The sequence below is a fragment of the Arvicola amphibius genome, chromosome 5 (genome assembly GCF_903992535.2).
Source record: "Arvicola amphibius chromosome 5, mArvAmp1.2, whole genome shotgun sequence".
NCBI lineage: Eukaryota > Metazoa > Chordata > Mammalia > Rodentia > Cricetidae > Arvicola > Arvicola amphibius.
The window spans coordinates 85734632-85749077 of record NC_052051.1 but is presented as its reverse complement, the minus strand read 5'-3'; the positions used below and the strand labels follow the sequence as shown (position 1 = coordinate 85749077).

Here is a 14446-nt window from a genome sequence, read left to right as displayed (position 1 = left end):
CTTAAGAAAATGCTCAACATCCTTAGCCATCAGAGAAATGCAAATCAAAACAACTCTGAGATTCCTCTTACACCCGTAAGAATGGCCAAGATCAAAAACACTGATGACAACTTATACTGGAGAGGATATGGGGTAAAGGGAACACTTCTGCATTGCTGGTGGAAATGCAAGTCGGTATAACCCCTTTGGATGTCAGTGTGGCTATTTCTCAGAAAATTAGGAAATAACCTTCCTCAAGACCCAGTAATACCACTTTTGGGTATATATCCAAAGGATGCTCAATCGTGCCACAAGGACATGTGCTCAACTATGTTCATAGCAGCATTGTTTGTCATAGCCAGGACATGGAAACAACCTAAATGCCCTTCGACCAAAGAATGGATAAGGAAAATGTGGTACATTTACACAATGGAGTACCACACAACAGAAAAAGTAATGACATCTTGAATTTTGCAGGCAAATGGATGGAGCTAGAAAACATCATTTTGAATGAGGTAACCCAGACCCAGAAAGACAATTATCACATGTACTCACTCATAAGTGGTTTTTAAACACAAAGCAAAGAACACCAGCCCACAAATCACAATCCCAGAGAACCTAGACAACAGTGAGGACTCTAAGAGAGACAGACGTAGATCTAATCTACATGGGAAGCAGAAAAAAGACAAGATGTCCTGAGTAAATTGGGAGCATGGGGACCTTGGAAGAGGGTTGAAGGGGAGGGGAGAGGCAGAGAAAAATGTAGAACTCAATAAAAATCAATAAAAAAAGAAAAAAATAAATAATAAATAAAAAAAGAGCAGACACCTATCATCAACTCTGGGCTCCCTACTCATACACGGGTATGCACACACATCCATGTGCACATATAAATAAGTACATAAAATCAATAAAAAGTAAAAATTTATATTATTAAGATGTCAGAAATCTTGCATGATTCCCCTATTAAAACAACTCAGCCTTTTGTGTGTGATGCATGTGTCAGTCTGTTTCTGTGTGTATGCATATACATGTGCAGGTGTCCCGTGTCTACACGTGTATAGAATCTTAGCGGTCAATGTTGGATGTCTTGTCACAATTTTTTTTAGTTTAGGGGCTACTGAGCTAGATCAGCAGTTAAGAGCACTCACTCTTGCATAAGACCAAGTTCAATTCTTAGCACCCATATGAAGGCTCCCAACCATCTGTAATAACTCCCGTTGCAAGGAATCTTCCTCTGGCCTCTACAATACATACATACAGGCAAAATACTCATACACATAAAGAAATATAACCTTTTAAAAACTTAATTTTATCTAGCCTACTGACATATTGAAGTCTCCTGCTTAGTTCAGTATCTTGGCAACAGGTCACGAAGTATGTCAGCATGCCACCTCGAAAAAAGAGAAAGTAGCTGTGCTGTGGCCTTCGCCTGCAAGAAAGTCCGAGACAGAAAGTCGGAGCTCAGAAAACCTCCTGTGTACATCAAAATTTTTCATCACGATAAATCAGGATAAATTTACTAGCAGCATTTGTCCCCCCCTCCCCCCGTCTTACTAGAAACTCCTACATGGGAGTTTAGACCAGGGTGGCAGTCACGTTATCCACAAGGAGATGTTCTTAAGGACACAGCTTTGAAGGCTCCCAGGAGATGCCAGCATGTAATTAAGACTAGAGAGTAATCACAGAGCAGCCAGTTGGGGGTCTCCATGGAAACCAGCAAAAATACATTTTCAAATACACAGTGACTGTTTTGGATCAATGACTCTTTATATAAGTTTAAAATGCTGTGAATGGCACATCAATGGCTTCTTTTGCTGGGCAATCTCAGTTTAGGCTGTGAGAAGCCTTGTTCTTGTGGATGCTGCATTTAGAGCACCAGTGTAGCAGGCAGTAAATCCACACCACAAACCAGAGAACACAATGGTAAACTCACAGCCAGGAAACCACTGATCAGCTTTGTGAAAGGACTTGAGCCAGCGTTTCACAGAGCCAAGGAGCTGCCCAGGGCTGGCTCTCACCAGTCCAGAGCTGACCGGTGGCATTCCATGCCCTCAATAAGGTAGAAATTAGTGTTGTGCTTATTCACCGAAAAGGAAACAATTCTCACACCTGAGACTAGGTGAAAATTAAGTCTTTATTTAGGTCTCTATTGTCCTCCACAAGGTTTGCTATTCCCACAAGTATCAGTTTATTCAATGTGCTCGGAACCATCAAGAGCTCATATTGTAGTACCTTCCAGTTTTACAATGTTTCCTTTATATGAAGAGCATTCTATCCAAAGAGCAACGTGAGGGAACCACCTTCTAAGAGTGAATTCTGACTATCTGAGTTAAGGACAAAAGCCCCAATAAACTCCTGACACCAAACTCTTCCACAAGAGAAGGTTAGACCAAGTGACAGGGACAGAAGGAAGTCCCACTGTGGAGTGAAATATTCCAGTAAGTTCTTATAAATCTGGCAAATGTTTTACTGAGTAGATGTCACGATTCTTAACACTAGCAGTTCTTTGTACAGGGCTATTATCAGATGTAAAGGCTACAGCGAGGTGGTTACTGCGCTCGGTCCTGCCTGCTCTGAGTTGTCTTTAGATGCCTTGCAGACCAGACTCTGCTTTATGGAGGAAAGACCTGAGGGTTTCAGGGTGACACCACCATAGTAGGCTCCTGTATTTACAGGAGGAGGAGCATCAGTAGAGGAAATTGGCTACATGCGCAGGTTTTGAGGTTTAGAGCCTAGCCCCACTTTCTCTCCAATAACTGCTTCCTGTTCGATTGAGAAATGGAAATTTGCTGCCATGTCTTCCCCATTATGAAGGCCTGTGTCCTCCCAAACTGTCAGCCAAAATAAACCCTTCCTGCCTTACCATGTTCTGTTGAGTAATTGATCACAGCAATGAGCAAAGTAACCAATATTGGTATTTTGTCCATCATAGCTGCTATGACTAATGACCAGAGACTGGGTCGCTTCTAGATGACATAACTGTACTTCTTACTCTTCTGCAGACTGTCAAGTGTAGATCAGAATGCTGGTGAGTTCTGTGTCCCGGAAGAGCTGTTTCTCAGAGACAGCATCCTTCTTCTATGTTCTCACGGTGGATGGGCAAAGCAGATTTATACAACATTTCATTTTGAGACAGGATCCCACTCTGTAGCTCTGGATGGCCTGAAACTGGTCATATAGACCAGGCTGGCCTCAAACTTAGAGATCTGCCTGCCTCTGTCTCCTGGGTGAAAGGATTAAAGGTGTGAGTCACCATGACTGACTGGTGCCCCTTTTATAAGGCCACTGATGTCACTCAGAGGGACTCTGCCTTCATAATCTTACCATGTGCTAAGGCTATAACTATGAACATCACCTTAGAGATTAGGATTTCAAACTGAGTTTTAGGGGAGCACATGCATTTCATATCATAGAAGAGAAGTTCAGTAAATAGTGGGCAGAGTCAAGGAGTGAGCACTCTTCTCCCCCTTCCTCCCTCCCCAACCCCAGAATTCCAAACCCCTGTCCCATACACATCTCAAGATGGAGACTAAAGTTCTGTCTGCCTCCTTCCCATCTATTCCCATCTCTGCCAAGGCTCATGGGTAAAGGCTTTCTGATTTCTCCAGGACAGCTCCAGCCCCCAGGTTCTTCCACAAACTATTGACACCAGTCTTCCCCACTTCCCCTCATTCTCTGGCTTTCATCATTCTTACACCCAAGTCCTTTTTCTAGAAAATACGTCTCATCATGAGATTAGGCTATCATCCTCTTGACCACAGCTCACAGCCTTCTACTTCTTCAGGGAGTTAGGACCCATCTTCTTTCCTAATTTGCTCTTTACTGCTTCCTCAAAGGCTGCCAATGTCCTCGCTCTATTTTTCAACCTGTTCTAACAGCGCTTCTCACAGCCCTTCCTGGTCTTCCTTCCACCCTCTGCTGTCACTAGGGACCTGCTCATTATGGTCCCTAGCACCTGCACGTCTCCCAAGCTAAGTGTCTACCTGGGTTCTTCCATTCCTGTCTTTCCTCTCCCAGTGACCTCTTCCATGCCTGCATTGCTTTGATGCAGGATCTAAGTTCTCACCCACTTCTCCAGGTTTCCAACGCAAAGCAGCTCTAGTTAGATGCTTGGCTGCAATGTGCATCTGTGTAGAATAGAGTTCACCAGCTTTACTCCCTGCAGTCTCATTGTTGCCACTCCTGTCTGTCATGCCATGACTGTTACAAACCTTGGAGGCATCCAGGCTCCTCTGGATCCATCGTTACTGGTGTTTTACAACTATCATCACCCACGCCATCTGTTCTGACATGGTCTAGTCTTTATTTCATCGTGTCCCATAGCAATCACATGATAGATTGATTAAAATTTACTTTCCTTCAAATTTTCCGGCAGATCTGACTTCCAACTTTTTTACTCCTGCCACTGAAGCTTTGGTTTACCTCCGGTCTGAATGCTGGAAGCTCAGTTCTATCTAAGATCTGTTTCTATGTTAACATGCCCACCCAAGCATTGTTTACCATCCGGCAGCTCGTCCAGAGTCCACAATGGGCTCTACAGAGCAGCTTCTTTGTATTGCCATCTGATTTTCCCCAAGTTTCCTATGCCTCCACCGGTTCCTCCTCTAACCAAACTCAGTCACCCACCTGTTCATCCTGCCCTACTTACTGCACATCCTGCCCTACTGCTCCTGCTGCTCATCCTGCCCTACTGCTCATCCTGCCCTACTGCTCATCCTGCCTTACTGCTCCTGCTGCTCATCCTGCCTTACTGCTCCTGCTGCTCATCCTGCCCTACTGCTCATCCTGCCTTACTGCTCCTGCTGCTCATCCTACCTGGCTCCTGCTCCTTTCTTCAACCTTGCCTGAGCAACCATGACTCTCGGAGTCTTTCAGCCGCTCCTTTGCTACCCAGATTGGCATCATTGCCCAACTCACCCTTATCTATTCTGCGTTATAACAGACCTTGGACAGACACTGAACACAGCTAAGGCATTTCTCCTTCCTTGTGTCCATCACTCTCCAAAGACTTCCCTAAAGAAATGTTTGGTAATGGTAGAATCATGTCTGTTGAAAGAGAAGCTGTATGCCTTCATATCATATCATATCATATCATATCATATCATATCTTCATGTTACATCTAAAATCTTACAGGATTGCTATCTTCTTCAGGCTGGTAGTAAAACAGAATAAGAAAGAATTTCGGAGCCAAATGAGGTGCATGCACACCAAGGCTACAGCAAGCACTGCAGGGATGGTCTCTCCCGTACTGATGGCATCCCATGGCTCTGGGAAGCAGAGCATGAGAGCTGCATGGGGAACTAACTGACGCCCAAGCAGCTGGCCACAGACTGGATTGTTTGAGGCAGGAGCCCCACCCAAAGTCAGGGTCACTTGATGTCAGAAGATTCATAGGCCATGTCATGGTGCCAACCCATAGAGAAGGACGTGGAAAAAGGAAGGTTTTACTCTAATGTCTGCTTGCCCCCACTCTCACTAGTTTATATATCCTGACACATTGCCCTCACTGGTGTTAGAACGTAATTCTTTAGGATTCCAACGTGGACTGAAAACTGGCAGCTGTCAAGTCCTCCCTGGGACTCCATCACCTGACCGGAACTGACCGGAACATCTGATTGCAGACTGAACAGCTGCCAGATTCTTGGCCTTTCCTAAAGGAGACAGCTATGGTTGGATTACTCAGACCACATCCTATAAAACACTCTAATAAATCCCTTCCCTTACTGATACATAGGTAAATATTAGTTCATTCTACCAGTTCTGTTCCTTATAGAGCCCTGACTAATACAATCTGAGTCCCGCATATATGAAATGTAATTCCATCAAAAAACAAACCAACAGCAACCAGAAGGCCAGTGAAATATTCCATGGGTAAAGGCACTGCCATCAAACCTGATGACCGCAGTCAATCCCAAGACTCACATGGTGGAAGGGAAGAATCGACTCCCACATGTTGTCCTCTGGCCTCCACATGTGCATATGTGTGCTCATACACAAATAGATATAAGAATCACAGGTGTTAAAAATATCACCTATAATCCCAGCAATCAGAAGGCAGAGGCAGGCAGAGTTCTGTGACTTTGAGGCTAGCCACCTGGTCTACAGAGCTAATTCCAGGACAGCCAGGGCTACACAGAGAAACCCTGTTTCAAAACACAAACAAACAAAAACAAGACAAAGAAACAAAAAAAAATCTTGTCTGATATTGTAAGGTTGGTCAAAAGTCCATAGCTTAGGAGATCATAGGCCCTTGGTTTGAAATATGATGATGATGATGATGATGATGATGATGTGGTTTTTCAAACTCACTCTGTAGATAATTCTGCCTCTCAAAAGCTGGAATCTCTGTGAGTTCAAGGCCAGCTAGATTCTACAGGGTGAGTTCCAGGACAGCTAAGACTACACAAAGAAACTCTATCTTGAAAAACAACGTCAAAACAAAAGAGTTCAGTTCAACAGTAAAGCTCCTGCCTGTCTAAGACTCTGGGATCAATCCCTAGATAAAATAAAAGCAAGCCAAACAAGTAAATACCTTAAACTGAATCAGAAGATCTATCAGAAAAAGTATTTCCCAAGGGCCATTAAAAGGACAGACTTGGTTTTATGAGCCATAGCTGGCTGATGACAATGGCGTTAGCTCCTGAGGAGCCCAGCATTACACAAAGCTGGCTTTGAAAGGGCAGGGAGTGCTGCTGCCACTGGGGATGCACCGCCTTTCCCGGCTCGTCATCACTAAGAACTTGCTCCCACCTCGGCTGCTTCTTTCCAACTACTGAGAACCTAAGCAGTTTGAAATGAAAAGCATGAGAGAAGGCACTACCCAAACTGGGAAGAATTCTCACACAGGTTTAAATCTGCTGGAAAACCCCACTAAGAGTGGCAACTCAGGCTGTGCCCTCCTTACACACCCACATGTCTGATGGAGGACTTTCATTGGTTAATTAATAAAGAAACTGCTTGGCCCAATAGGTCAGAACATAGGTGGGTGGAGTAGACAGAATAGAATTCTGGGAGAGAAAAGGCAGACGCTTCAGGCAGTCACCATACGCAGTCGCCATACTTCTCCTCTCCAAGACAGATGCAGGTTAAGATCTCTCCTGGTAAGCGACCACCTCGTGGTGCTACACAGATTACTAAATATGGGTTAAAGCAAGATGTGAAAATTAACCAATAAGAGGCTGGAACTAATGGGCCAGGCAGTGTTTAAAAGAATACAGTTTCTGTGTAATTATTTCGGGTGTAAAACTAGCCGGGTGGCAGGACACAGCCCCACCATTCCAACTACACATGTCACTGTCACGCTGTTCTCTTGAATCCATTCACATTTTCTGGTTCAGTCCTTGGTACTCCCAGTGAGAAAAGAGCTCACGACTTTGCTCATGCGTTAGATTTCACATGCTCAAGTTTACTAAGAGAAGAGACTTTTCTTTTTCCAAAGGTTGCTAAGCACTATAATGCCTTCTGGATCTTAAAGTATTTCTCAGATTTCAAGAGAGAAAAATGATAATCATGATAGAAACATCACTGAAGCCAGGCATGGTGCTGATACCCTTAATCCTAACACTCAAACGCAGAGGCAGGCTGTTCTGTGAGTGTGAGGCTAGCCTGTTTACACAAGGAGTTCCAGACCAGTTAGGGATACACAAGGAGACCCTGGAGAGAGAGAGAGAGAGAGAGAGAGAGAGAGAGAGAGAGAGAGAGAGAGAGAGAGAGAGGGAGGGAGGGAGGGAGGGAGGGAGGGGAGGGAGGGAGGGAGGGAGGGAGGGAGGGAGGGAGGGAGGGAGGGGAAGGAAGCAAGCAAGCATGCAAATGATTGCTGCTATGACAACCCCTTGAACAATGGTTAAGAAAGAATACTATTTTGGAGCCAGGAACAAGGCATCTCAGCCTGGGTCTACAAGTTTTTTGAAGGATCCAAATTTTCCTCTAGCACCACAGGGCCATCTTTCTGGGTCACTTTCTGAAAACAGTGGTACGGCTGCGGTCATGATGACGTCACCAGGCAATGCTGTCTCACCAAGTACAGCTGTGGTATGTTACAAATGCCAGTGCATTTAGACATGCAGCTGGTCCAGGGGATGGGTATACTTGGCCGCTAAGAACACAGAACTCACATGTGATAGAAAGGTTGTGTGTTGGGGGTGGGTAACAGAAGTACTGAAGAGAGAAAGAGAGAGATTATCTGATTACTAAAGCTGCCAAGAACCTTGATGGTTCACCTAATCTAATCTTCTACACTTACGGATTAGCATCAAACCACAAGAATAAGTTAAAAATTGCCTTTCACCCAGAATTGGGGAAAAAGTTATAAACTTCCTTTCAAGTTGTGAAAAAAAAGCAAAGGAAATTCTCAGAGACAATTAGGTCAAATAGGCGAAACCATACACAGATAAACTCCATCACATCGTAAAAGCCAGATGAATGCCATGTTTTACAGCCCTTAAGGATGGTTTACAAGCCACAAAACCCAGCATCGAAATGAAAGGTGTGGCTTTTTTTAATGTAATGACTTTTAAAAAGTTTTTTAAAGATTTATTTTATGCACATCGATGTTTCGCCTGTACACATGTCTGTGTGAAAGTGTCACATTCCCTAGAATTGGAGTTACAGATGGTTGTGAGCTGCCATGTGGGTGCTGGGAATCGAACCCAGGTCCTCTGGAAGAGCAGCCAGTTCTCTTAACCACTGAGCCAGCTTCTCCAGTCCCAATGTGATGATTTTTAGTAAGCAAATTTAGTAAGCTATTATGTGATTATGCAATCATCACTACAATGTAGCTTTAGGTCATTTCCAGCCCACAAACCACAACTTCTTTAAACCTATATGCAATAAATTTCTGCTCCATGAAAAACCTCCATATATTCTGTCTGTATAAATTAGCGTTTTCTGACATCTTAAACAAAAGGAATAATATATGTATTACTTTGTGACTATGTTTTTCCACTTAGCAGAATGCTTCTAAGAGTCATCTGTATTATAACATATATTACTAGCCCATTTCTTGTTACTCTTTAATAGTATTCTGCTACATACATCTGATATCTTGTTTATCCATCCACTAAGAGACTCACATCTACCTTCTTTACATGTCTTGGATTTATTATTAATGCAACCATAAACACCAAAGTATAGGGTTTTTGGTGGGTGTGCATTTTCATTCCTCTTGAACATTTTTGGGGCATAGAGGTCCTGCATGGTTGTAAGTTTGCCCGATTGAAAGTACTGAGATGTTTTTCAAAGTGCCTGCATAGATGTCTGTGAGGATTCTGGCTCTGCCTCATTCTCAAAGTCAGCGTCCGTGTCTCTTCTGGAGACTATGTAGTTGGATCTTGCCTTTTAAAAATACAATCTGACAACCTCTGTCCTTTGAATGGAGTATTTTTTTTTAAAGATTCATTTATTTTTATTCTTTGTATTTGAGTGCCTTGCCTGCAAGTATGTTTAAGCACCACATTCATTCGTGGTGTCCACAGAGGCCAGAAGAGGGTGTCAGATCCCCTGGAACTGCACTTACAGGTGGTTGTGAGGCACCATGTGGATGCTGGGAACCAAACCTGTGTCCTTGCAAGAGTAGTCAGGGTTCCTAACCTCTGAGCCATCTTTCCATCCCTTTAAAAGGAATATTTAGTCTATTAGCATTTAATATAATTATTGATATTGCCACTAGCATCACATCTCTCAGTCTTTATTTATTTGGAAATGTCTTTATTTCTGTCAAATCTGATGGACAGTTTTGCTATGTATTAAGTCCCTGGTTACATATGTTGTCTTTTTTCCCTTTCACATGTTGAATGTGGCCTCCTCTTGCTGCCTCTGGCCTCCAGGTTTTTGTTTTGAGGCTTGTTTGCTATTTTTCATTAATTGCACTGATTTCTTCCATGTGTGCTGAATCCTTTATCCTCAATGTGTTTAACATATTCTCTTTGTCTTTTAACAGTCTGACTATAATTTGTTTAGGTAGCATTCTGTTTTTTGTTTGTTTTCAGGACTTACTGAATTTTTATGTCTTTCATAAGATCTGGAAGTTTCATCCATTATTCACCTAAATACTTTTCTCCCCTTGACTCTTCTCTCCCAAGACAGCTTTTATATATAAACTGATATGTGTGATGTCTCACAGGTCTCTGGAGTGCTGCTTACATTTTCCAATTAATTTTTTCTTTGTATTAAATGATGCCTTCTTCTCTCTTTCACAGTTCGCTTTTTCTATCATCCCAATCTGCTGAGTCCCTCTACAGAAATCTCATTTCAGCCGGGCGGTGGTGGCGCACGCCTTTAATCCCAGCACTTGGGAGGCAGAGGCAGAGGCAGGCGGATCTCTGTGAGTTTGAGGCCAGCCTGGTCTACAAGAGCTAGCTCCAGGACAGGCTCTAAAGCTGCAGAGAAACCCTGTCTCGAAAAACCAAAAAAAAAAAAAAAAAAAAAAAAAAAAAAAAAAAAAAAAAAGAAATCTCATTTCAGTATATGTTCAACTGGTTATTTCCTAATTCCCTGTGACTAACATTCTGAATTCATGGATCTTCCCTCTGATTTCACACGGCTGTAGTCCCACCCTGAGTGTCCTGAAGGAGCCACTTTGCAATGTTCTGAGCTAACTCTACATGTGCAGCCAGATAAACCAGTTCCCACTGACTTTTTCCATAGGTCATAATTTGCTTCTCTAAATGTCTTTAATTTTTGTTGAATACTGTGCTTTTTAGGTAATATGTGGTAGCAATTCTAAGCTCTGACTTTTCCCACATCTTATTACTGCAGTTGCTTGTTCAGTGATCTTCCTAAAACAAGTATGAAATCTGCCTCGTCCAAAAGGTGCAACGCTGATGTTCTCACTAATGTTCTTATTCTTCACGCTAGTGTAACTGGTGTCCTGGCAAGGACCAGCCAGACGCTTTTGTTCAAATACCATGAGCCAGAAGATCTTGTCTCTGCTTCTACGCAGCTGGAGAGGACGTTTGAACCTCAGGCACTTTTCCTGTCTGCCTTGGCTTGTACCTTCCTCTGACTCTTTTGGCTAGGGATGTGTGGGTATGTCTGAGTCTGCTCCACCTCTTGTGTGTTCCTAGACACAGAAGCATTCGGTGTGAGACGTATGGTGGGCTACAGAGCTCACAAGGCTCTTACAGCCAAAACTGCTTACGTCAGTCGGCAGCACTCATGTGAGGCCTATAAACTCTAGACAGTGGAACTACTAGCTTCTCCTGTTCACTTCTGGCCAAAACGGCCCCCTGCATGAACAGTGCCCCAAACAGAGGGTGTGACCTCTAGAAGGAGTGAAGTTAATTTTAATGGCTCCCTACAGCCTGCTCTGGCTTCCCCATCATGCTGGCTGAGTGGAACAGCAGCAGGCAAGGACACTGTGAATTCACTCGGTTCCTACCAAGAGCAAACACTTCTGGTTTCTTGTGTGCTTTTAGTCAGCTTTTGGAACATGAAAATGGAGACTTTGGACAATGTTATCCCAGCTTTCATCCTGTTTTCGAGACCCTGTCAACTTCCTCCCTCTCTCGTGCTTAAGATCTCAGGCAGCCTCCCCATTCTACCAAGAGCAATAAATGCTGTTAAAGGCAGGGCATGTGTGTAGGTGACATCTCCACTGTGCAATCACTTCCAGAGAAAACAAAAGCAATGGAAAAAATACAGATGGCTGAAGACAGGAGCTCCAATAACTAACTTGGTCAGATGGCGGTCCTAAGCCCCTAAGAACTGTCTGCGTTCTTCAGACAGGAGGGGAAGGAGAGCATTTCTGTTGCCATGGTGCTCCACACAGTTGCCTTCTTCTCTGAGCCTTCCCAGCCCACCCACCTCTCTCTCAGTCAGTCAGCCCTGCTCACTGTGATACACAAAAGCTCCTCTTGTAACAATCCTAGACTTGAAGGCTCCTGAAGTCTCTCCATTTGGACATCTATCAGCTTTCCTCTACCATCTTTTAGGAGTGTGGTGAGGTGAGAGGTCTCAGAAATTATCACCAGGTACAAGTCACTAAAAACGGTTTCCTAAAGGTCCCCCTTGACACAACCCACGCTGAGAAGGCTGGCCACACAGGCTTCTGAGGTAGACTTTCCCAGCCCCTCTCTCTTACCTTAGCAAAGAAAATCCAGGCTGCGCACTGCCCTGGGGCCAGAACGCTTTTCAGCTTTACTGTGCTGAGCATGAGAAAGAATCCTAAAACCCCGCTGAAAGGAGAAAACACCCCTGTTAGTGAGGCAACCTCCTGCTCATCTCCCTCCACCCTCCAGCCAGGCTCTCCGCCCCTCCCCTTCCTCCCCAGGGGCTGTGACTACAGCTCGCACCCTATCAATGTCTACTTTCTGAGCATCTCACAACCTCCATCACAGCTGTGTTTTCTAGTACCCCAGATAAACACACACACACACACACACACTCGCACGCACGCATGCACGCACGCATGCATGCACATGTGCGTCAGCTGCAGCTACTGCTCAAGGAATAGCCAGTCTCAAACAGGTTTTACTAACTTATATGCACTCCAGGCTTACACATTTTACATATGCTGTCTTCCTTAAATCTCTTGTAGGTCCCAGCCCTAGGTTATACTTTGAACAATTTAAACACACAGGAGACTGCAAGCCTGGCAAATGGGCAGATAGGACATTTACACAGCAAAGAAGGCCATAATTGTTAAGTACACCAGCTGTGTTTTTTTTTTTCCCCCGTGAGCAGTTGTTGTATGGGGTCATCTTGTCCACCTAGCAGAACCACACTGTTCCTGTCAGTAGGGCACAAGGACCTTACCGACAGACACGGGGACTTACCGGTAGCTGTAAGCCCCCTGCACTACCCTCTTGAGCTGCTGGTGGAGGCATGATGGCAGCCAGCTGTGACAAACCAACATTTCATCCTAGCATGAGGTCTGCTTACCTCTAACGGGCCTGGGGAGCTTCAGAGGCAGTATTCCCTTAGCTAAATTCTACATTGTATGATTTAATGTCTCTTAAGCAAATCTTTTAGAAAACCCTCTATTGTCAGTTCTGACTCCTACATCACCACCACAGCAGGGCATAACAGGATCGGTCTCCCTCAGGCTCAAAGTGAGGGATCCAGACAACCTGGGGTAGACATGTGAGCCAAGAGCCAAAAAACATATTTTGATATTTGAATATTTGTCTTGACACCTGTCACAGCACCAAGCCTAAAGCAGTCATCAAAGAGTTAGAGCGGGATGTTCTAGGTGTTCCTGAGAGAAGAGGAACACGGGATGTTCTAGGTGTCCCTGAGAGAAGAGGAACACGGGATGTTCTAGGTGTCCCTGAGAGAAGAACACAGAAAGACAGCCGGTGTTCTGAGTTATCCTCTTGGTAGCTTCCACCACAGCAGCCAGGAACCAAATCCCAGGTGTGTCCAATCTCCCAAACCTCCTCGTATGCTTGGGTTTTGCCCTCCCCCTCCAACTCCAGCCAAAGGGCTTGAGTATAGCCTTTTCCCTCCACACAGACTTGACTAGGATGAGCTTGTCTCTGCTGTGTAGAGAAATGTCCAGTGCTTCCCTCCCATTGCTTGGCTTGCTAGTTTGTAAACAATTTCTGAACTGTGGCTACTTTATCTCTATCCTCTGTTCAGCTCTTCTACCCCTTTGATACGGGGAATATCCCTCTGAAATACAGATAGGAGATCTCTAAAGTGAAAGACTCCAGGAGAGAGAAAGATCTGTTTCAGGGGTCTCTAGTCATGGCTATCTCCTTCCCCTGAGGTAAGCATGATCCCCCTCTGAGCTTTCCCAGGACTTCCTGAAGGTAACACTTTCCTACCCTGAGAAATAGCCATGGAGGAACTATTGAAATGATGTGGGGAAATAGCACACATTTTTAAAAAGGTCAGCCTTGCACTGAAGGCAGATGGGTAAAAAGATAGTTAAGACAATTCAAGCAAAGATCAACAGCTCTTAAAATAAAAGGACCTGATCTAACACATCTAGTTGGGGGAAGCTGTCGATGGTATAGGACCAGACACAGCCAGAGCGTGTCCCCACAGAGCCAGTGCCAGTGAGCTGTGAAAACGCTCTTCTGTGCCAGTAACTACACCAGTGTTGACCACGCCCCAGAGCCCACCTGCCCACACTACCAACAGTCACACTCAAGGACACCAATTCCAGGTGCCCGGGCAGCAAGAGCTCCATTGTGAACACTCTGTTCATGGGCAGGCAAACGGGCTAGTCAAGCTGACGAGAGCTGGGGAGCTGACAGGAGCACTGTGGACTTCCCTGAAGCTTTCCAGGGTGAGAGAAAATCTTTCCAAGGCTCAAATTCGGAGAGCCTATAATATTGCCTCAAAACACCTGAGGAACATGGCATACTCATTCCAGAAGCAATACTTAGCTACACCTCAACTTAAAAGAAAAATATATTTGTTTTATTATTTTGTGTGTATGGGTGTTTTGCCTCCATGTATTCATGTGCACCTTGGGACTAGAGTTACAGATGGTTGTAAGACACCATGTGGGCACTG

At 44.4% G+C, this 14446-nt stretch overlaps 1 protein-coding gene across 1 annotated transcript in view; it reads right to left on the bottom strand.

Moving 5' to 3' along the window:
• Tmem241 (transmembrane protein 241) overlaps positions 1-14446 on the bottom strand; it is a 141864-nt gene that overhangs the window by 66930 nt on the left and 60488 nt on the right. Inside the window, exon 15 of the mRNA XM_042055151.1 lies at positions 12063-12156. Coding sequence (XP_041911085.1) covers positions 12063-12156 — 94 coding nt within the window. The remainder of the gene's footprint in view (positions 1-12062; positions 12157-14446) is intronic.